Consider the following 23,831-nt stretch of genomic DNA (forward strand, 5'->3'; position numbering starts at 1 on the left):
CAGGGGACTCTCTCACTTTGGGCCGTCTTGGTAGACACGCCACCGCAGGCAGGTGCTGGGGACCTAATCCTGGCCCTTGACGGGCATTCAGACAGTTATAGCATGAAATGTTTCACCAATGGTATTTTTTTTTTTTTTTTGTGAGGAAGATCAGCCCTGAGCTAACATCCATGCTAATCCTCCTCCTTTTTGCTGAGGAATACCGGCTCTGAGCTAACATCTATTGCCAATCCTCCTCCTTTTTTTTCTCCCCCCAAAGTCCCAGTAGATAGTTGTACCCCGGTAGATAGTTGTATGTCATAGTTGCACATCCTTCTAGTTGCTGTATGTGGGACGTGGCCTCAGCATGGCTGGAGAAGCGGTGCGGCAGTGCGCGCCCGGGATCCGAACCCAGGCCGCCAGTAGTGGAGTGTGCGCACTTAACTGCTAAGCCACGGGGCCGGCCCTCACCAATGGTATTTGAATGGTCTAGTTACAATTAATGGGGAATAAAAACACATTGCTTAGAAATAATTATCCATAGATCTAAAGTGAACAAAAGTCTTTTTTTCTATTGTTAAGATATATAATTTTTTTGGAGAGGAGGAGGAACAACTTGAAATAATCAGAAAACGTCTTCACATTAATCATTCTTTTCATATACTTCAAATTTGTACTTAATGCCTTTTTCCTCCTGGATATCAGAAAGAACACCTGGGTATCTGTAAAAGAAAAATATATATAATTAAATAATGTATCAATTAAAAATATAGCTTCCCTGACTTTCAGCCAAAAGGCATCAAGAATGCACAAAGTAAATAAAAGTCTTCCCTTCTTTCTTCACAATGGTAAGCCACTGTTAAGTTGGGTTAATATTCTGCAAACATACTACATATGCAAATGAAAAGAAAACATTTCAAACTGTATAGAAAGTTAGAAAGCAAAAAGTGTAATTTCTGGGCCAGGCCTGGTGGCCTAGTGGTTAAGTTCGGCACGCTCCGCTTTGGCAGCCCAGGTTTGGTTCCCAGGTGTGGACCTACACCACTCATCTGTTAGCAGCCATACTGTGGTGGCGGCTCACACTAAAAAAAAAAAAGGAAAAGGAAGAAAAGAGGGAGACTGGCAATGGATGTTAACTCAGAGCAAATCTTCCTCAGCAAAAAAAAAAATAATAGTGACGTTACATTAAGAAAAAAAAAGTGTAATTTCTTCTCCTCTTTTCCTTCTGACTCTTTATTCTCCCCCAAACTAACCACTATTGGCAGTTTCTCTTTTATCTTTCCACTTATCATCCAGCTAATATGAAATTCCTTAAGAACTTTATGCAAGTCTTACACTTGGCATCAAATTTCTTGTGTGAGCAAAAGAAAAACACAATCTTTAGCTGTCTAGAGCAGAACTGAAGTTATGTGTGGTGCATGGTTAGAGATTCTTGATTTCTGTTTAATCAATGGACACCACAGTGCTCTATCCCCAGTGTGTGGCTTGTTGGAATTCCTCTACTAGAATCACTGTTTATCTGATCTTTTCCACTCCCTAACTCTCACTTAGGTCTGTGTTCCCTCCAGCTTCCAATTTAAAATCCAGGCCCTCCTTTGGGTATATACCAGGAAGTGGGATTGCTGGATCACATGGTAATTCTATTTTCAATTTTTTGAGGAACCACCATATTGTATTCCATAGTGGCTGCACCATTTTACATTCCCACCAATAGTGTACAAGAGGTCCAATTTCTCCACATCCTCGCCAACATTTGTTATCTCTTGTGTTTTTTTTTTTTGATAACTCAAATCAGGATCTTGAACAGATATCTGCACTCCGATGTTCATTGCAGCATTATTCACAGTAGCCAAGATGTGGAAACAATCTAAATGTCCACTGACAGATGAATGGATAAAGAAATTGGTATATACATACAATGGAATATTATTCAGCCTTGAAAAAGAAGGAAATCCTGCCATATGTAACAACATGAATGAACTTGGAGGACATTATGCTAAGTGAAATAAGCCAGTCACAGAAGGACAAATACTGCATGATTCTACTTATATGAGGTATCTAAAATAGTCAAACTCATAGAAACAGAGAGTAGAAGGGTGGTTGACAGGGGCTAGGGGAAAGGAGAAACAGGGAGTTGCTGTTTAAAGGGTATAAAGTTTCAGTTGTGCAAGATGATTAAGTTCTAGAGATCTGCTGTGCAACACTGTACCTGTAGTTAATCTGTATTGTATACTGAAAAATCTGTTGAGGGTGTATCTCATGCTGCATTCTTACCACAATAAAAACAATTTTTTCCACTGAAAAAACACCTACCACCAACAAAAAAACAAAACCCAGGTCCTCCACTGAAGGCTCTTCTGACCACTCAGTCTACAACCCAAATCCTGGCACACGTCCTCAGTACTGTGCGGGCGGCACCCCAGTGTGCTCAAGGTGGGGTGAGGAACCCCTGCTCTAATCAGACTTGTGTTTGACTCTGGTTCTGCTGCGTGACACTTGGCTATCAATAAAAGTCTTTCTTCTTATAAAGAATTTAGCATCGTGAGTTCATTACTTTAAATGCTCTACAAATGTTAACCATTACTATTACTAGTTTGTTCTGTCCCCTTAACTATTTTCTAAACTCACTGTAGGGCAGGGATAATACAGGAAAAAATTTAAATCTCTTATGCTATCCAACACATTGATGAGTAATAATAGGCATTAACTTTTTGTTGACCAATTAGAGATTATGCCATTTTGATAAAAATTATAATTAGAGACATGAAGTAACAATAGCATAACAACGTGTAAGGAAGAGAAAAAGGTGTTTTCTCTTGAATAATTTACATTTCAGGGGGAGAAGCTATGCTTCTATTTACTAACCATTTTCTAAGCTGTTTCTATTCCACTGTTTTAGTAGCAGTATAGCTTTTTTCCTTTTTTTAAAGAAATGATTTTACTAGGCCAACTATAAACCTTTGGAATGAGTCATCAAAAAGCAACATTTACATTTTTGTGTGTGTGTAAAATTCTCAAGAGTATCAAGACTGTCAGTTAATAAGATAAAAGGCAAGTATCAAAGTTATTTGTAAACTTTGAATAATAATAACTTAGAAATAACTATGCTGTTGGCTGGTATGGTCACTAGCCATAGTATTAATGTTAATCTTCTCTGTGAAACTAAAATTTAATTCTGCTTAGGATTAATTTTACCTTCCACAATATTCACATATTCAGTTTGTTTTAATAATGATTATAACTACCTCATAATCCTAATTCCAAACTTTTCTGAAGAGAAAACGACCTAAGAGCCCACATTTGAACTCTGAGTTTAAGTCTAACGGGATTTGGAAATACCATCTATTTGTTATGAACCATCCAGACAGAGACTCCCCTCTAGAATCTTCAAGCATTAAGGAAGCCAATGAATAAGAATAAACATAAGATGTGAACTGACAAAGGATCACGAGAATAATACAGAGATGATTTGATAGAAGGTCTAAGAAAGAGGTAAACAGAGTTCTTGAACAGGTATCCGTAAGAAACAACCACAACTAAAATAAAATGAAGACTCTACAGGAAGCACAGGATCAGGAGGAGAGGAACGTACAAATAATGTGGACCAATATGCCAGGATCCTATTGGACAGTCAGGAAGTAAGGGGGGCAGAGGAGGAAACGTCAGCCCATCAAGAACCGACTTCAAGTTGTCCACAGTGAGGGGCATCCATCTCTGTCTCAGCTCTGGAGCTAACTACTGCCTCAAAGGCTTCTCTGGTCTTTAATCCTCTTTGAATACATTGTCTTGTGGAACGTTGTCAACTAGAAGGAGAAGTCTGTTTGCGCCTCATTAAGCAGAAAACTGCTGGTATAAAATATTTGGGCTTGCTGGTTTGGTTGGAGCCTAGTGTGAAATAGTGTGAGACAGAAAGATTTCTTCCAGGCAAGATGAATGAGGGCAGAGCCTTGGAGGACAGGCTGGCATGGTGCTGTCAGAAGAATAATTGCAGAGAAAATGACCCACGGGGGGAAAAAGGCAGACACAAAGAAAAACCATCTTACTTTGTTAAAATTAACTTCTGCTTTTAGGTTTCCACACTTGTGGCTTCATCTACACTCTAATTTTATTCTCGTCATGCTTCACAATAGTCCTCTTTCATTTTTATTTCATTACACTAGTGCTTTGATTACCAGGAAGTATGATGTTAATAAAAGATACTGTGTTTGAACTGAAATCTATGTAACCACAAGAGGCCCTCTGATAGGGATGATGGGGGTCTAAGTTAAGTGGGAGCTGTGGGCAAAGGAGGAGGAGGAGTAGAGAATGATCAGAGGTCACTTCTGGACAGTAGGGAGCAACTCTAAGTTCTCTAGTGTACAGAGATTTGGAGAGAAAGCAGCTCAAGAATTGAGCAATGTCACAGACTTCCAGGGACAAAGTATATTCTCTTTGCCTTCAGAGGAGGTTACTTTTTCTCTGCTTCACGCAAGACTGGCCTCCTCTACATCTCCCTATTGGGGACCCCCTCCACCCTCGTTAGAGAGGCTGCTACTGTGCTGGGACAGGCTTGAAAGTAAGATGACCATCAAATGCTGCAGTGGAAAAAAGCCTTCTCATTTTCTTCCATAGCCTTGTTTAAAATGTCCATTTTGGAGCAATTTCCTTGGATTTTGGCTTTGAACAGCAATTTCCTATCTCAGTCTACTCGCTATCAAAATTTTCTAAGACATTTAAAGAAGAATTAATACCAATCCTTCACAAACTCTTCCAAAAAACAGAAGAGGAGAGAGAGCATTTCCCAACTCATTCTATGAGGCTGGTATTAACCCGACACCAAAACCAGGCGAAGATATTACAAAAAAGAAAACTATAGATCAATATCCTTTGAAATAAATGCAAAAATCCTCAACAAAATATTAGCAAACTGAATCCAGCAACATATAAAAAGGACTATATATTACTACCAAGTAGATTTATCCCAGAAATGCAAGATTAGTTTGCCACGAAAATCAAGCAACCTAATATACCATATTAATAGTGTATTAAGTAAACTAGTGTATTTTTGTCTTATTAAAGACAAAACCCACAAGATCATCTCAATAGACTCAGAAAAAGCATTTTGACAAAATCTAACACCTCTTCATGATAAAAACACTCAGGGAGCTAGAAACAGAAGAGATCTTCCTCAATGTGATAAAGGGCATGTGTAAAAAACCCACAGCTAACGTCATATTTAATGGTAAAAGAATGAATGCTTTCCTTCTAAGATCAGGAACAAGACAAGGATGTCTGCTCTCACCACTTCTACTCAACATTGTACTGGAGGCTCTAGCCAGGGCAATTAGGCAAGAAAAAGAAATAAAAAACATCCAGATTAGAAAGAAAGCAGTAAACTCTCTTTATTTGCAAGTGATGTATACTGTATATAGAAAATCGTAAGGAATCCACTAACAACTGGAATAAGTGAGTTCAGCAAGCTTGCAGGATACAAGATCAATAGACAAAAATAAATTGTATTTCTATGTATTACCAATGAACGGTCTGAAAATAAAATTAAGGAAACAGTTCCACTTACAGTAGCATCAAAAAGAATAAAATTCTTAAGAATTTAACAATAAAGTGCAAGACTTGTATACTGAAAGCTACAGAACATTGCTGAAAGAAATTAATGAAGATCTAAACAAGCAGAAAGACATCATATGTTCATGATTTGGAAGACTTAATATTGCTAAGATGACAATACTCGCCAAAGTGATCCACAGATACAATAAAATACCTATCAAAACCCTAGCTTGCTTTTTGGCAGAAATTGACAAGCTGATCATAAAATTCATACGGAAATGCCAGAGACCCAGAATAGCCAAAACAGTCTTGAAAAAGAAGAACAAAGTTGGAGGACTCATACTTCTTGATTTCAGAAGTTATTACATGGTTGCATCAATTAAGACAGTGTGGTTATGGCATGAGGATATACATATAGATCAATGGAATAGAACTCAGAGTCCAGAAATAAACCCTTACATTTATGGTCAACTGATTTTTGACAAAGGTAACAAGACAATTCAACAGGGGAAAGAATAGTCTTCTCATCAAACAGTGCTAGGTCAACTGGATAGCCACTTACACAAGAAAGACCCTGGACCCGTTCCTTACATCATACATAAATTAACTCCAGTGGATCACAGACTTAAAGTAAGAGTTAAAACTATAACTCTTAAAAGAACACACAGTAAATCTCAGTGAGCTTGGATCACGCAATGGTTTCTTAGATACAACACCAAAAGGACAAGTGACAAAAGAAAAAATAGAAAAACCAGACAACATCAAAATTAAAAACCGTTGTGCTGCAAATGATATTAAGAAAGTGAAAAGATGATTCAGATAATGGGAGAAAATTTGTGAAGCAAGCACTGATATATATTACAACATGGATGAACTTGAAAATGGTATGCTAAATGAAATAAACCAATTCCAGGAAAGACCACATATTATATGATTCTGTTTATATGAAATGTCCAGAATAGGCAGATCTGGACGTAGATAATGACAGAAAATAGATTAATGGTTCCTGGACTAGAAGGGGAAGGGAATGGAGAGCACAGTTTTTTTGTGTGATGAAAATGTCCTAAACTCAGATTGTGGTGATGGTTGCACAACTCTGCAAATATACTAAAACCATTGAATTATATACTTTCTTTTCTTTCTTTTTTTTTGTGAGGAAGATTAGCCCTGAGCTAACATCCATGCCAATCCTCCTCTTTTTGCAGAGCTAACATCTATTGCCAATCCTCCTTCCCCCCGCCCCTTTTCTCCCCAAAGCCCCAGTAGATAGTTGTATATCATAGTTGCACATCCTTCCAGTTGCTGTATGTGGGACGCTGCTTCAGCATGGCTGGATAAGCGGTGCGTCGGTGCGCGCCCCAGAGCCAAACCCGGGCCGCCAGTAGCGGAGCGCGCGCACTTAACCGCTAAGCCACGGGGCCGGCCCCCTGAATTATATACTTTCCATGGGTGAATGTTGTGATGTGTGAATCATCTTTCAATACAGATGTTACATTTTTCGTTTCTCCAAGCCAGAATGGTATTTGTTTTAAGTTATCAAGGATCCTGAAGGGTCACAGCTTTGGAAAGAGGTCTGATGGAGAGCAATAGGATTTGGAAAGGTATTGAATAAGAAGCTAATTCACACAGTAATCTATTCTTTTTGTTAGTAGCAACAGAAAGATAAGAAATGAGGAACAGCAGAGATCAATATTCACATAATATGAGAATCAGCAATCTAAGCAGTATAGGAGAAAATATATAAGGTGAGACAAAGAAACACAACTGATTTTTACATAAATGTATATGAAATCACTAAGTGTGATTTTTTAAGTAGTCACCTTTGGAGACTATAAGCAAAAGCATGTACTTTAGCTGTCTGGAAAATTTTTAGAGTTCTTACAATTTTCAGTTTTATTTAGAGCTGGTTAAGAGCCCAAGAAAACCAGTCACACACTTCATTTGATTCGAGACTCTTACCTATTGCTCGATAGAGCAATAGACTATTACTCTAAAGCTTGGCCATTTGTTTATTCAGGTTTGGCTCTGAATGTTCTTTTAGGAGTTATTTCCAAAAACAAACTCACACTCAAAGAATAATGACTGGATTCAACTGAGAATATGTGAAAGAATGTGTGAAAAGCTAGTCTGAAAGTGTTGATGTAATTAATCTTTTACTTTTACTTTCCATAGCCAACAGCTGAAAAGTGCTTTTAAATTAAAATGCTACGAGTTTTTAAAATGAGGCAGATTCATGTTAAAATCACAACTCCATAGTAAAGCAAGTGGAACCTCTTCTTTTCATCTCCACCACTGCTAAGTCCCTCATCTTTCAGCTTAACTACTACTAAATAACTGGTCTCCCTGCCTCCTCTCATCCCCGTCTGGTCCACTCTCCATCAACAGCTAGAACAGTATCACTCTTTTCAGAACGCTGTAAACCTGCACGTGGTCTGATCCCTTTTGGCCTCCCCCTGTGCACAATGCCCACAGTGGCCTTCACGCTCAGAGAACACACCACGCTTGCTCCTGCCCCCAGGTCTCTGCACGAGCTGTTTCTCTTCCTGGAATGCTTTTCTCTGCCCTTTGCCTGGCTGGCTTCTTCCCATTTAGATCTCAGTGTAAACACCACTCTTCAGAAGACTTCTCAGACCACACAGTTTCTACCACACCCAATACTTCAACTCTCCACACAGCAACTCTTTTGATGTTTTTGTCATTTGCTACCCTCCTCCTCTACTACAAAGAATGTAATCTCCTGGAGAGTAGTGACAGCATCTCTCTTGGTAATCACTGTGTCCCAGTGCCTAGGACAGTGTCTGATCCTAAACATACACCTCACAGAATGAACTGACTACTCTCTAGATTTCAGTAAAACCATTAAAACCTGAACATTCCCAAGTCTGTTAAAGCAGATTTCCCCAAATTCCTACGGTATTTGTCTATAAAAGACATTACTTCTCTGAATTCAATCTGAAGAGACATACACTTTTCTATAATTCTTAAGCAAGAAATCCAAAAGTGCTTCAGACTAATTAATAACATTTATACTTTTTTATATTTATAGTTATACTAATTAATAACATTTAATACTTACTCTGGGAGAAGTTTATATTTCTCGAAATCAATTTCTGGAAAAAATGTGTCACTTTCAAATTCCTGCATGATCCTTGTCACAAACAGTCTAAGATGGCCTGGTTTGTTCATGGCTTCCTTTGAAACACAATAAAAGGCATGAGTTACCTTATTTATCTGTGTCAAAAGACATAGAAACTCTAAGATTTTTGTTTCTTTTTACATAGTCAAGTTTGTACTAGGTATTAAAGACATGCTATATAACTTGTTACATCCAAAGCATGCTATTTAAATATCTTATTCTTTAGTTTAGGGTCCTGCAAAGTATGCCTTAGTTATGTTGAGAATGGCATTAATCATTATCAATAATTATGAGAATGAGTTTAAATATATTCTGGCCTCTGGTTTGCTTATATGAACTCTTTTTTCATTTAAGCATTGTTTTGTCTTTTGTCTTTGGTGGTGTTTAAGAATTAAGAACCCAAATTATCTAGTTACTCTCCATAGAAAAATTTATATCCGTATATATGGATAAGATGGTGTAATTTCATCAGACCTTGACTATTGAAAATCCCAAGGGCATACTTCAGTACATTTACATAAAATTTAACAATGCTTCCATTTCTCAGGAGATAGTTATAATGCTAGTAGGTAATTTATTCTGCCTCTTGCTGCTGACGATTGTATTCGGCCTTATATTGTTAATGACTTTTCTAACTACTGCCTATAGTACAGTTGACAGTTTCTACAGAAAAACTGCCTGGAACAAATATCTTAAGATTCTAATAAAAAGTCATGAGTCCTAATTGCAGTTCCAAGAAAGTAATAATGCTATTTTTTTAAAAAATTATTTTTCTGAGGTCATATTGGCTTATAACATTGTGTAAATTTCAGGTGTACATTATTATATTTCAGTTTCTGTATAGACTGCATCGTGTTCACCACCAATAGTTTGGCTTTCATCCGTCACCATATATATGTACCCCTTTATCCCAGAAAGCAATAACTCTTCATCTTCAAATAGCTTATGGGGGTTGAGGGAAGATATATATACATAATTTCAAGTGTTATCCTTAAAATTTCAAATGAGGGAATAGACAAATTTTACTTTTTATTTTCAATACTATAGCTTATATTAAATCATTTATTCTCTTGCCTCAACCAAATAAATATTCTACCAATTCTGAGTGTACCAAAAAATTAGAAAAATTGAATAGGACTAACCATAGGAACATTTGAAGGTCCGTATCAAAGTTAATGATACATGGCAAACCTTTTCTGTAAAGGGTCAGAAGGTAAATATTTTAAGCTTTGCGGGCCATATGGATTCTCACCTTAGTAGGCAAAAGCAGGCATAGACAATACTAAACCAATGGGCCTAGCTGTGTTTCAATGAAACCTTATTTACAAAAACAGGCTGGGAAGCCTGATTTGGCCCATGGGAAGATAAGCCTAAATGTTCAACAAGCTATTGTGATGTGAGGTAGGTGGATAACGCAGAATTACCACCTGGAGGTTCTACTTCCTTATTATTTATATACATATAGATTATATCAAATTATATAAATATATTTAGTTTTAAGCCCTTATATTGTTTAAAAAATACATTTTCAAGTGAATATGGTATTGAATCACTCAAAATAAGTACTGAACAAAATAAAGAAAGGACATGATTTCTTAGAAATTCATACTTGACTGAAAGATTAAAGGAAAATGTCCATTTTCCCCCTATTAAATGGAGAAAATAAAAGGTTGTAGAAACAGGAACCTGAGTAACAGAGTTTTTATAATTCTACATAGGATCCTGGTCTACCTCTTCTTTCTGAAATAATTCAATGTACCTATGTTCCCACAAGCCACCACAGGGTACTGGTGGATTTTTTTCCTCCTCATAAATGTTAATCTTTCATTAGTGTTTTAAAAGAGTCAAAGAATTCTACTTATTGTCCTCAAAATGTTTTAAAGCTGGAAGCCACTTGGTATCAAGAAAAAGGAATATTTTCTCTTTTATGCTGTATTTTTTATGATACGAAATCATATAACACTTCTCCCACGCCCTCACATTCTATGAAAATTGTTGAGGGAAAGTTTTCTGTTTTTAACAAATTCATATACATATAGTCAGTGTCTACCAACTGAGAGCCTCGTCTCTTTCTCAGTCAGAGATACATTTATCCTTGAAGGAAAGGGAATGACTCAGTGCACCTCCAACACATCCAGGGAGTAGAAAACAGCGCAGGCAAGGATGGCTCAGGGAAAGATTTAGAATGTTTTTAAAATTGGAAACATCAACTATTTTGAATTGAAACAAACTCATACAGACCTAAAAACTTACTTTTACATTTTCATTTAGTTTGCATGATAGTATCAAAAAATAAATAATTCAAATTGACAGTATACCTAACTTACAGCAGGGATAATGAGCTTCCTCTGCTCATGGCTTAATTTTTTTAAAGTTTGGATGGGAGGGAAGCTGGAAGAAAGTAGGGTAGAATATTTCTTTATATTTACAGACAACTTTACTTACCTTATAAACAGAACTGCCTCCCACGATCCAAACCATGTCCACTTTATTTGTTAATTCTGGTTGTTCAATAAGTGATAAGGCATCCTCCAAACTTTTGGCAAGAAAATGAGCTCCTTGTGGAGGTTCCCTGAGGTTAAAAGAAAGGATTACACATAATTTCTATAAAACTCTAATAAAAACACGAGTCAGATAATCTAAATAGGAAGCAGTAATTATAAAACTAAAATCATCATAAACATGAATCCTTTTGACAAAAAGCACTTCACATCAGTATGACTCATGACCAATAACTCAACCCACATTTGTGGATGTATGGCCCACAACGAACCAAAAAGGACAAACACCTGAGATATCACATATTTGTGGTGGAAAAGAATCAGAACACTATTTGTCTCTGGAGGGATGGGGTAACAATTCACAGGGAAGGGGCACGAGGCAACTTTCTGAGGGTGATGGTAATGCTCTATATCTTTGATATGGGATTACACGGGTATGTACATTTGTCAAAACTTAGCACATGTACACTTGAGGCTTGTACATTTCATTGTACATAATATTTTTCTTAAAAGAAAAAAACAGTAAAGTAATATTGAACTCTAGTTAATGAGATGTATGCTGGAGTATTTAGGAAAAAGTATACTAACTCCTGCAATTTACTTTGAAATGCAACAAAGAACAAAACAGATGGATGCATAGATGGATGATAATATAATAAGCATAGTAAAATGTCAATGGTAGAATCTATGTGGTGGGTATACAGGTGTTTACTGTAAGTTCTTTCTGTATGTTTGAAAGTTTTCATGATAAAATATTGGAAAAAGAGTGGTAGGTTTGAATGCCTGTAGTTTGTAATGATATTCAAACTGTTACTATGTGGTTACCTTTGGGGAGTGGGGAAAGAACTTCCATGTTTCAAACAACATAGAAATAGATGAAGTATTTAAAAATGAGCATGTTATTACTTTTGTAATTAAAAACCCAAAAGGGGAAAAGTTAATTTCAGTATTTACACTGACTAGCTCAATCTCTCCCCACCTCCAGAATTGGTTTATTTTTTTAGGTAGGGGAGGGGGGGGTTGCAATTCCCTTTACAAATGAAGAAACATGCAGAATTAGACCTTCATAATAATTAGAGAACAGAAATTACAATTCAATATCAAGTTCTTAGACTGATGCTTTAAAAAAATTATATAATTGCCTTTGAATGAGTAGTTATAACAACGATTAATCAAGAGCTAATGGGGTCTATTCATTCTCTTGGCTGCCTTCTCCCTCACCTCCTTGATATATACTTAGTTACTTCACTCTTTGTCATCTCTAAAGAAGTCAAGATAGCACAAAGAATATATTTTGACTAAAGGCTGGAAAAAGACACGGAGGCCAGGGTGAGGTTAAAGGAGCCGAGGGATCTCCTAAGGTATCAGGGCAGTTGGACTGACTAGGTTGGCTAGGCTGTTCATGGGGAGAACCAAATCTAGAAGAAACAGATTGGAGCTGGGGGAGAAGATAGTCTAGTTAATAAACAAAGTCTAGAATGACCGAGACAGAGTCAAGGTGATTTTAGTATCTGGGGATGTTGAATTCAGGACCAGACAGGAGATAAGGTAGAATGGAAAATGGTGATTTAGGAACTGACATATGAGGAAAACTGAAGAGGCATCCTGGAAGTTGGTGGATTACAGCAAAATGATTTAGAAGGTGGTATACATGCTTGGTGTGGACTTCAAAGAAAGGGGGCAATAGTTTTGTGAAGTCTGTGGAACAATGGCTTGAGAAAGGTGAAGACTTCTTTGCCCTTTTGTAGAGTCCAGAAAAGGAAAACAAAGAACAGATTAAGGATTTGTTTCAGGTTTCAGTTATAACAAAGACATGGAGGAAATGCTTCTGCAAAATGTTGCTATTTGGTAGTTTAGAAATAAGATTCATAGGAAACACTGGACCCCTAGATGTGTAGAAAAGAACAAGCAAAAATTTGAGCTAATGTTTGAGTGCAGCCCCCTCTTCACAACACAAATCCTAGAAAGCAACACAGTAAATAGCATACAGCAAGCACTCAATATTGTTACTTATTTTTGCTTCCTTCCCATAATTATCTGAAACGAATCCAGATTGGATTTCCTCACAAAGGAGAGTTGGTGTGTAGTAGCTGGTGTTAGTAGCATACATATTCTGTGTCAAGAAGCTTGTGGACATGCTTGATATTTTGTTTCTAACTGTCTTGAATTCCCTCAGAGGGCTGGCCCTAGGATTAAGAGAGAACACACACAGTAGGCACTCAAGTGATACTTCCATCTCTTTCCTTAAAAGCCCTATTGAAGGGAGGCTGCTTTTTACCTGATGGATAGTTGTATTAGAAAGGAAATACCTAACATTACCGAGTGCCGACTTGCTCTACCAAGTAGCAGGGTCAGGCAGTGATTTACACGCAGCACAGCAGCGGTCCCATGTAGGTACTACTATTCCTTTATAGATACGAGGAAATTGAGGCTGAGGGGTTAAGTAACCAATGGTCACGCAGCTAGGAAACGGTGGAGCTGGGATTGAATTCCAGCAGCCTGACTTTGGAGCCTGCGCTGCAACTTCTTACACAGACAATAGTGAGAACCGGTGACCACGGACTACAAGGGTGTCAAGACTCTGGTCCCCTCAGACCTTGGGACAGTGTGGCCTTGTTTAGGCAAAGCCTTCAGACCAATGTCCTCTGGCCTTGGGCATCCTCATCTCATCACCCCACGGTACCACATAAACATGCTTTTCCAGTGTGCCTGATATGAACGAGGATGACATGGCAGATGGAATTCTGGTCTAATTTCCCTGGTGACTGTTGGGAAAACAAACAAAAAACCCTAGGCTACAATCACGTCCTAACCAGAATTCAGAAATATGTTCAATTTAAGACCTTTCATACTCAGTCTTTAAAAATGTGATTTCCAACTATTAAAAATTGATTCAACTATGTTCCATCCTCATAACGGAATACTATGCAGCCACTAAAAATATTTATAGAAATTCATCTTTTAATATATAAAGTGAGGAAAAAAGGCAGGTTACAAAGTGATATTATGTGGGATGATCCCATTTTTATAAATCACCTATGGACTATTCAGTCCATAAAAATTTCTGAATCCCTATTTTACTAGAGATATGCCAGATGCTGGCAATAGAGAAAAAAAAAATGCACTCCCTGTACCAAAAAGATGGTGATGGCAGGCAGAGGAATATCCAACCATGGCCATAAAGTGAGAAAGACCTGCAGTGGGGATGTGTGGAGGGTGCTGGATGGGCACAGAGGAGGTGCACCATCTGGGCGCGGTGTGCAGAAGAACACTCCTTGGAGTACGATCCCTTAGCTGAGTCTCGAAGGAGATAAAAACATGTGCAAAACACAGATGTGACAGACAGGCCACCACAGATATTACTGAGACTTATGCTAAAGTTACAAAAGTTGTTTAACACAAGAAAACTCCAAGAAAGTTGAGGATAGAAGAAAAGTAATCTGAGGTGAGGTTTAAAATACTAAAGGGTAGGATAAAAGAGGAAGGTCTTGAGGACAGAAAAAAATGGAGTTGAGAAAAAAGTAGTGGGGGCGAGGGAGGGGACTGATTTTGATGGGAAGGGATTATTTGTCTCAAGATTGAGAGAAGGAAGAACAAAATGATATGTTTCAGTGAAAAGGAGATCACAAGCCTGTTCATCGTGATTTCATTAACGTTACTATTTTCTGTAAGCTCTAAGGTGAGGTAATTTTGTTAAAGTAGTAGTGATCGGGGGAGCAGGACCTGATTATCTGTAGGGTATCTTCCATGAGCCAGAAATGTAACATATAAAATTTCAATTAATCCTTGAAATTACCCTAAGAAATTGTCATTATCAATCCCATTTACTAGGTAAGGAAATTGAGGTTCAGCAAGACTTTCTTGCAACCTGTGTGAAGCCACAAAGTTAACAGGCGCCAGACCGGGTTTAGAAGCCAGGTCAGTAAGTCTTTGCTGTACCAAATGTGTAAGTGGTGGGGAGGGGACTGCAGCTTTAAGAGGAGAAAGTTTTAATCACTGTGGAGAATGTGACCATGAGACCATACAAAATTATTATACCATGAAATGTGAGATAACTTTTGTGGATTGAAGACAATTTACAACCTCTTATATCATGGAGGCAATTTGGGGTTTTCTAAAGATACTGTCAAAGCCACAGCACTGCAGTAAAATTTCTTTAATTTTTGGTTCTAAAGACTTAAAAAAATGCTTTATTTAGATATAAATCACATACAAGTTACCCTTTTTTGTGTGTGTGTTTGTGAGGAAGATCAGCCCTGAGCTAACATCCATGCTAATCCTCCTCTTTTTGCTGAGGAAGACCGGCTCTGAGCTAACATCTATTGCCAATCCTGCTCCTTTCACCGCCCCCGCCAAGCCTCAGTAGATAGTTGCACGTCATAGTTGCACATCCTTCTAGTTGCTGTATGTGGGACGCGGCCTCAGCATGGCCGGACAAGCGGTGCGTTGGTGTGCGCCCGGGATCCGAACCCGGGCCGCCAGCAGCGGAGCGCGTGCACTTAACTGCTAAGCCACAGGGCTGGCCAGCAAGTTACCCTTTTAATGTGTACAGTTTAGTAACTTATTAGTACATCCACAGAGTTGTGCAACCATCACCACTATCTACTTTCAGAACATCTCCATCACCCCAAAAAGAAAAAGAAACTGTGTATCTATTGTCAGTCATTCCCCACTCCCCACCTCTCTCTCCCAGGGAACCAATAATCTACTCTCTGTTTCTATGGATTAGCCTATTTGGACATTTCATATAAATGGAATCACATGGTCCTTTACGTCTGGCTTTTTTCACTCAGCATATTGTTTTCAAAGTTCATCTATATTGTAGCATTTATCAGTACTTCATTCCTTTTTATTACGCAATAATATTCCATTGTATGGATATAACATTTTGTTTATCCATTCATCAGTTGATGGACTTTTGGGATGTTTCTACTTTTTGGCTATTATGAATGATGCTGCTGTGAACATCTATGTACAAGTTTTTGTGTGGTCATGTTTTCATTTCTCTTGGGTATATACCAAGGAATGGAATTGTTGGGTCATATGATAACTCTATGTTTAACATTTTGGGAAAATGCCAATCAGTTTTCCAAAGGTGGCTGCTTAACATTTACTTTAAAGCTGCAACTTGATTGCCTAGAAAGTTTTGGAAAAGCACTGTTTCCCTTATACCTTATTAGGTAAATAGTTACCCAATAACTAGTATCTGGCAGCAAATTTTGGGGCTACTTTAAGGATTCAGTTTCTTCTTACATTGGGGGTGGTGGTGAAAAACTGAGTATTTCTAAACGCTTGTATGAGCAACAGTGATTTCCATGTGTAAATCTTTCCCCTTTTATTCAGGACCCAACAGCGCCCAGCACACAGCAGGTGCTCAGGATATGTGTGGAATTCACCAGCAAGTAGGGAAGCAGAAGGAAGGACAAAAAAAAAAAAAACCTCTAAAATTTTTTCCTAACTGGTGTCCCTATCTATTTCCTGTCATGCTTGATAATAAAGACTTTAAATTTTCTCTCTGCCTTAAAAACAAAAAGCGAAATACACCAACAAATGTTATATATAAATACATAACAAACAACCAAACTCAATTACACACACCACAGGGGGGTCATAAAGAAGAAATTAGACTCATCACTTGAGATTTGCTGGTTCAACTGAACATCTCCCCCACTGAGACTTCTTTGTTTTAGCTGAAGCTAGTCATAAATAAACTTGAGTAGTATTCAAGAATATGTTATTAAAGAGTCTCTGGGAATGGCAATACAATCTGTGAATCTGGATTCTACAGTGTAAAGAGATAATCAGAACATCCTAGCAACGAAGAGAAAAACAATATGAAGATTGAGGCAGATGGCAAGATGTACATCAACATATTCCCCATCCCCCAAAGGCACTCCATGCAAATATTCTGCTATATTTTCTCTCAGGTTTTTACCTATGCCATTTTCTAGGAGGGATTTGGGAGAAAATCCACATAAGCCTGAATCCCCTCAGCCTATTGTCGTGTCATGTTTTTTCCTTCCCTTAGTGTGATGGTCTTTGATGTATTCACTTGGCTGGGCTATAGTCCTTGGTTATTCAAATACTAATCTAGGTGTTGCTGCAAAGGTATTTTGTAAATGAGATTAAAGTCAAAAATTAGATGACTTTAATCTGGGTGGGCCTAATTTAATCAGTTGAAAGACTTTACAAGCAGATCTGAGGTCTCCCTGAAGAAATTTCCCCAGGACAGCAGCTTCAGCCCCTGCTGGAGAGTTCCAGACTGCCCTCCCTGATGGCCTACCCTACAGAGTTTTGGACTTGCCTAGCCAGCCTCCACAATTGTTGTCAGCCTATGTATACATATACATAGGTTCTGCTTCTCTAGTTGAATCCTGACTAATACAAATGGGAAAGGACTATTAGGACCACTGTTCTCAAATGAGCAGTGCCCTAGGACACTGCATTCTTTTTTTGTGATTACATTATTAGTTTAAGGAAGAACGATTACCATGCCAATCCCAAACTTTCCCTTAAGGTCTAACTCAGGTTACCTCCACCCCCCAAAGGGTCAGTAAGTTATTTTAATGGCTTAGGACCAATGTAAACAATAACAACAAAAAGTAACAAAAAGAGACATCAAGAAACATCACAGGTGGAGTAAATGACACGGAAGCCGTGGTGGTGCAGGTCTAACCACTGGAGGTGCCTTCGTGGGCAGACTTAACGCATTAACTACACCCAGTCCCTCATGCCCCAGGTCCCCAGGGCATTTCCAGGCACCAGGAACTACCCAGTCCAATGCTGGACTGGAGGACAGGGAAATTCCCAGCAGAGGCCAACTGCAGACACTACCTTCTCTCCAGGACCCCTGGGTCCACTTCAATACTTTGAAATTTTTTACCTTCAGACACCAGGTAAAGAACACAAGTAGAAAACATTATCTGGGTGTTGTGGTAAACTAGGAATCACAAGATTATGATTTTACGATTAAGATTTTCAGCCCATCCTAAAATTTACATCTTATTGTTTTTAGGACAGGGTCCAGAGAGGGGATAACCATTTAATTTTGGCAAGTCTCAAAACATACGTATTTTGGTTTTATGTGAAACTAGAGAAAAATTATTAATTATATTGTATAAATGATATTTGAGCCTACTCAATAATCGTTCAAGGAAACTTGCAAATATGTTAGCATAGTGAGATTTATTTATTTATTAAAAATTTTATTTATTTATTTTTCCCCCAAAGTGCCAGTAGATAGTTGCATGTCACAGCTGCACATCCTTCCAGCCGCTGTATGTGGGACACGGCCCCAGCACGGCCGGAGAAGCGGTGCGTCAGTGTGCGCCCGGGATCCAAACCCGGGCCCCCAGCAGCGGAGCGCGTACACCTAACCGCTAAGCCATGGGGCCAGCCCAGCATAGTGAGATTTAATGCAACTTTTCAAGGTGATGAAACCAATGACTTAAGGAGCAGAGTAAGTCATTGTCCTGTGACATAAACAACTGCTCATTCATTTTCTGTAATCACCTTAATGATATAAGCAGCTTCGTCAACAGAGCTACAATCATACTATTTTACTTGTCAGACACTGATCTCCACCATAAGAAATAGGACATGATTTTCCTGTGGTGAATTTATGTCATAGTACTTACTTGAGTTCTCTGCTAAGAACTAAATTAATTCTGTCCTTTAAAGGTCGATTCTTCTCAGGAATGGAGAACCAGGTCTTTCTACCCATAATCACCAAATTCTGTTTACCTATAAAAGCATATAGAAAGAATAAGTATATTTTGGGAATATACATATATATTTTCATATAGTCATAAATATATAGACATATGATTGTCATAGTGACATCTAGTGGCTCTGCATTAAAAAAACTAAAATTTAAAACAGCTTTACCAAAATTTACATTTATTACCCATTACCTAAATATAGTAACTATTTTTCCCTTTGGTTTTACCCAATATTTAGTTTTAACCAATTGCAATCACGTATACTATAAAGTCAGGTGTCGCTTAACAACGGGGAAACATTCTGGGTAATGCATCCGTTAGGTGATTTTGTGGTTGTGCGAACATCATAGCATGCACCTACACAAACCTAGATGGTATAGCCTACTGCACACCTAGGCTATATGGTACTAATCTTACGGGACCACCATCGTATATGCCGTCTGTCGTTGACCCAAACGTCATTATGTGGCACATGACTGTAGTTGTTAAGAGCAAAGAGTCTGGGTCAAAGTTCTCAAGTTGAATGTATTCTGTCATGAACTAGGCAAGTCATGCTAACCTTCTATGCCTTACTTTCCTTATCTATAAAATGGAGATAACAACAGTTTCTACTTCTAGGGTTGTTGTGGGGATTGAAGACTTAGAACGATGTTCAGTATCTAATAAGTACTGTTATAACTATATAACTGAATATAACATATTCAGTATATACATACTGAATATGATATATACTAATATACTAATGTACTATATACATTAGTATATACTAATATACTAATATATATATACTAACTATACTATATATATACTAACTATATATATACAGATATACTAATATACTAATATATGATATATACTAACATACTAATATACTAATGATATATTAGTATTCATATTTGTGTACTCTGTAGATTTACATTAATAGTCATACTTTTAAAGATAGCTGCTTAATATTCTACTTAGCTTAAAACCCTTTCAATTGTGCCTCTATCCTTCTCTTTCAAGTATAATGCTTCTATCAAAATTGTATTCATATAGTTTCCATTTTTGGTTTAATTACTTAGGAGGAAAAACCTTGGGGGTCAGATATCTGGATCAAAGAAACATACACATTTCTATGATTCTTGATATATTGTGACAGACTACCAAAAGGAGTGCATGTGTCTATTTTATAAAGGAATCTTCATTAGTTTGATTTTATTTAAACAAAAGCACTAGTGTTTACCAACTACCAGTAGTAAGACTAAGCATTTTTCCATATTTTGCTTCACTGCTCATAATCAAATATTACCTCCAAATGTTGGGAAAAATTTTTTTTCCCTCAAATAATTAAAGAAAATAGGTATGCCTATAGTTCATGGTACCCCTATACAATATGCACTGCACTTTCAAGAATAGACCTTTAGGTGTTCAATAAGGAGACAGCAACTATTAAAAATAGCATCAACAGGTGAGGAATTCTGATGAGAGAAATGGTACAGACCTGGCCTAACAATTAAGGTGGAGATGATGAGTGAAGACCATAGGGAGACATCAAAAAAAAAATGCCAAGACACCCTTGCTACCCTTTCATTCATTCAGCCAAGAAATACTGTATAGTCCTCCCTTATCTGTGGTTTCGTTTTCTGTGGTTTCAGTTACTGGAGGTCATCAGTGGTCAAAAATATTAAATGGAAAATTCCAGAAATAAACAATTCATAAGTTTTAAATTACACTCCGTTCTGACTAGTGTGTGAAATCTTGAGCCCTCCTGATCCGTCTTGCAGGGGATGTCAATCATCCCTGTGTATCCACTACCCACTGGTTGGTCACATAGTAGCCATCTAGGTTATCAGGTCCTCTGTCACAGTATCACAGTGCTTGTGTTCAAGGAATCTTTATTTTACTTAATAATGGCCCCAAAGCATAAGAGTCGTGATGCTGGCAATTCGGATATGCCAAAGAGAAGCCGTAAAAGGCTTCCTTTAAGTGAAAACATGATAGTTCTTAATGTAATAAGGAAGGAAAAAAAAATCATGCTGATGTTGGTAAGATCTACCGTAACTTTTATTACAATATATTGTTACAGCTGTTCTATTTTATTATGTTATTGCTGTTAATCTCTTACTACGCCTAATTTACAAATTAAACTTTATCACAGGTATGTATGTAGAGAAAAAAACGTAGTATATATAGGGTTCAGGCACCCACTGGGGGTCTAGGAATGCATCCCCCATGGATAAGGGGGGACCACTGTATTTACTGAAAATCAGCAAACAGGCCAGGCATTGGATGTTCTTCCTATTACCAGACCATACTTAGGATTCCTGAGAGTGGTCCACGTCATTTCTTTAGATTCCAGCTCTTGCCATCTTATCTTTGGCACCAGTGACCTAAGTGCCAAATCCAAGGACCTGGCATCTCACCTAGATGGCTATCACTGGGCTATTCCTCCTCCTATGATCAAACATACATGTCTCTTAGGTTTTAAACCGGGTACTCCCACCCCCATATTCGTTTCCTTGGTTATCCTCTTCTCTCCAGAGGATCAATTCATCTAGTTCCCGGTGTTTGAAATTATCCTGGATACCCCACAGGCATCTCAAAATCGTCATCATTACAACTGCATACTACTCTCCACTCTTTTATTCACCCAGACTCTTGCACTGAAAATCTGCGAGTCATCCTTGATGTCTTCCCGCATCTCCTTTAATCTCCTGATCTCCAAACCCAGGACCATGTAACCACTTTTTGGACACCTATGGCCTCCTCTCCACTGCCCTCCTCAGTTGCAGCCGCTACACCTAAGACCTCCTCCATCGGAGTCTCTAGCTGCCAATTTTGCCCAACACCTCAATTGTATGTGTGCCCACATAAAATTTCAAATAAAATAAAAAAAAAATGTTTAATGAACCTTGGGAACTTCATACAGATCAATGGTAAGAGAAAATGTTTCAATTAACACGGAAAACTTTTGATTTAAGTAAAATTTGCACTGGAAGCTTACTCGAGCAAGACTGTTTGAGAACCTCAATCACTTAAAAATCCCATATTACCTTCTACTGAAGAGGTTGCGGTCATTCTTTGGAAATACTTGAATTCATTCCTACAAGTTAGAGAAAACACAGCGTTACTCAGAACGTTATCCAAGCCGGACAAACGGTGCGCTGGGGTGGAGGTGGGGTCTCCAGGACTGGGACTTTGCTCTGGAGTGGGGTGCCGCGGGGAAGGGCCTCGCAGGGCAGCAGGAGCGGGACGGAAATCAGTAATTTGGTCTCCCGGCTCCTGACGCAGAAGAAAAACCCAGTGCCAGGCTCGGTCAGTTCATGTCGCAAGCCCGACCCATCCTCTCGCTGCCCGTCTGCCCGGCGCGGCCCCGGCCAGGTGCCCGGGTCAAGCGCATCTTGCGCCAGCTTCGATCCCCGCACACCCAACCCTCCCCCACCCAGCAGGTACCTGAGTCGGGGCCAGGGCAGGTCCCCGTTCTTGCCGATGCCCATATTCTGGGACACGGCGACGATGCAGTTTAGCGGACGCATCATGAGAGCGGCAGCAAACACTTCCGAGCTCGCTCGCGAGACCTGGACGCCGGGTCAAGTTTGGCGCGAAATTGCGGCCACCACGCCCCTCAGTCCCATTTGTGCAGGCGAGGCCCCACCCCCGCCCCGCCCCCCACCCCGGCGCACGGCAGGGTCGCGACGTGCTCGCGCCCGCAGACGCCCGGGACTTGCGGCCGCGGGCTCGCGCTGCCCGCTGGGCCCTGCCCCTGGGCTGTCACTCTCGGCGTCGCGATGTCCCGCCGGAAGCCTGCCTCTGGCATTGCTGGTGCAGCCGGCCCAGCCTCTGCAAGACAAGCGGTTTTGAGCAGATTCTTCCACTCTTCAGGAAGCCTGAAATCCACCTCCTCTCCCGCCGGCGCAGCCGACAAGGCGGACCCCGACCCTGACTCCGCGGCGCCCCTAGCGTCCTCTTTCCCGCCTCAGTTGCCGCCGCAATTGGTGGGTTTGGTCCAGGATGGGGCGGGGCCCTCGGGGAGAAGGGGCGGGGCGAGGTGGGCAGGGGCGGTGCTTGTGAGTGGAGCGGGAGGAGGTAGAGACCTCGCGAGAATCGGCAAGATGACGCCCCAGGGGAGAAAGGGGCGACCCTAGGGAAGGAGAAGGCGGGAAGAGCGAGGCCGACCTCCATCTTGTAGTTCAAAGGCTTTAGTTTCCAGTTGGGGTGAAAGACTTGAGGCTAAAGTCGCATAGATTCTTAATGGCAGACCTGAGACGGAAACCCGGGTCTCCTGACTCCCGTTGTGATGAGGATAGGGGCCTGTGGGCAAAGGATACAGCTTTTGACCTTCGTCCTCCCTCCTCTTTTTTTTTTTTTCTAGATTGAGGGTTGAAGAGGAGCTTTAACTTGTTTATATGTGTTTGGTTAGGTGACCAGCAGAAATCTGCCATTAAATCTCTGGTCTTTAAGACTGCAACAGCATTTCTGAATATTTCAAGCGGCTATGCATAAAAGCAGTTACATTGTGCAGTACCCCCGTGACTACACCGTTGTAGTTCAGATTGTGAACTCTGATAGGTTGGGTGGGTCAAGTTTCTTAAGGTGGAACAGATGTGATGGTTAGTCATTGCATTCTTCCTGTTGCTTGCCACCCTTCAACTGAGTAAAATACGAGGATTTTTCGTTTTGTTTTTACGGGGGAGATTGCCACAGGGGAAAGTCTAAGGGTGCACCCTCTCTGGGGCTGCCTGGTGCAGTATTTCTCAGAATGAGGCTATGGAGGGGGGGTGGCAGACTGGCTTTTAGCCACCCTCCCGAGTTTTAATGCAGCTCACAGCTGGGCTGCTTCGAGATCTTGTTCCCTTCATTTACATTTCTTCCATGGAGTGATCGCTTCTCTCTTGTCCTTGTTTTCTGACGTTTTCATGAATTCACCAAGATTTTATTTTACACCCATCATTTAGAGGATACTTGGTG

At 39.4% G+C, this 23,831-nt stretch overlaps 2 protein-coding genes across 4 annotated transcripts in view; one reads left to right on the forward strand and one right to left on the reverse strand.

Moving 5' to 3' along the window:
• Positions 1–526: 526 nt before the first annotated feature.
• Positions 527–22,463, reverse strand: DHFR (dihydrofolate reductase). 2 transcript variants are annotated; one of them, XM_058523489.1, is made up of 6 exons: positions 22,317–22,457; positions 21,917–21,966; positions 18,798–18,903; positions 11,105–11,231; positions 8,600–8,715; positions 527–701 (listed from the first exon to the last, which is right to left on the reverse strand). In XM_058523489.1, the coding sequence occupies exons 1-6, from the start codon at positions 22,400–22,402 to the stop codon at positions 623–625; spliced, it is 564 nt and encodes a 187-aa protein (XP_058379472.1). In that variant the 5' UTR covers positions 22,403–22,457; the 3' UTR covers positions 527–622. The 2 variants fall into 2 exon arrangements, with proteins under 2 accessions (XP_058379472.1, XP_058379392.1); XM_058523409.1 differs by lacking the exon at positions 527–701 and adding an exon at positions 716–3,949 and having other exon boundaries at positions 22,317–22,463.
• Positions 22,464–22,588: 125 nt separating this feature from the next.
• MSH3 (mutS homolog 3) overlaps positions 22,589–23,831 on the forward strand; it is a 176,915-nt gene continuing 175,672 nt past the window's right edge. The window contains exon 1 of one of the 2 annotated variants that reach the window (XM_058523611.1): positions 22,589–22,858. In XM_058523611.1, coding sequence (XP_058379594.1) covers positions 22,652–22,858 — 207 coding nt within the window. In that variant the 5' untranslated portion in view covers positions 22,589–22,651. Of the gene's footprint in view, positions 22,859–23,003; positions 23,474–23,831 lie in introns of those variants that run through there. The other variant, XM_058523690.1, reaches the window with a different exon arrangement.

This window comes from Diceros bicornis, chromosome 1 (assembly GCF_020826845.1).
Source record: "Diceros bicornis minor isolate mBicDic1 chromosome 1, mDicBic1.mat.cur, whole genome shotgun sequence".
Classification (NCBI taxonomy): Eukaryota; Metazoa; Chordata; class Mammalia; order Perissodactyla; family Rhinocerotidae; genus Diceros; species Diceros bicornis.

What these genes read in the sequence shown, in the direction of transcription:
- DHFR (XM_058523409.1), bottom strand. Translation starts at nt 22,402, where the DNA reads ATGATGCGTCCGCTAAACTGCATCGTCGCCGTGTCCCAGAATATGGGC. An exon ending in GAGGCAGTTCTGTTTATAAG is followed by an intron (nt 8,716 to 11,104) that starts GTAAGTAAAGTT and finishes TGTGTTTCAAAG; the next exon opens with GAAGCCATGAACAAACCAGG. An exon ending in AAATATAAACTTCTCCCAGA is followed by an intron (nt 3,950 to 8,599) that starts GTAAGTATTAAA and finishes TTCTTCTGACAG; the next exon opens with CACCATGCCAGCCTGTCCTC.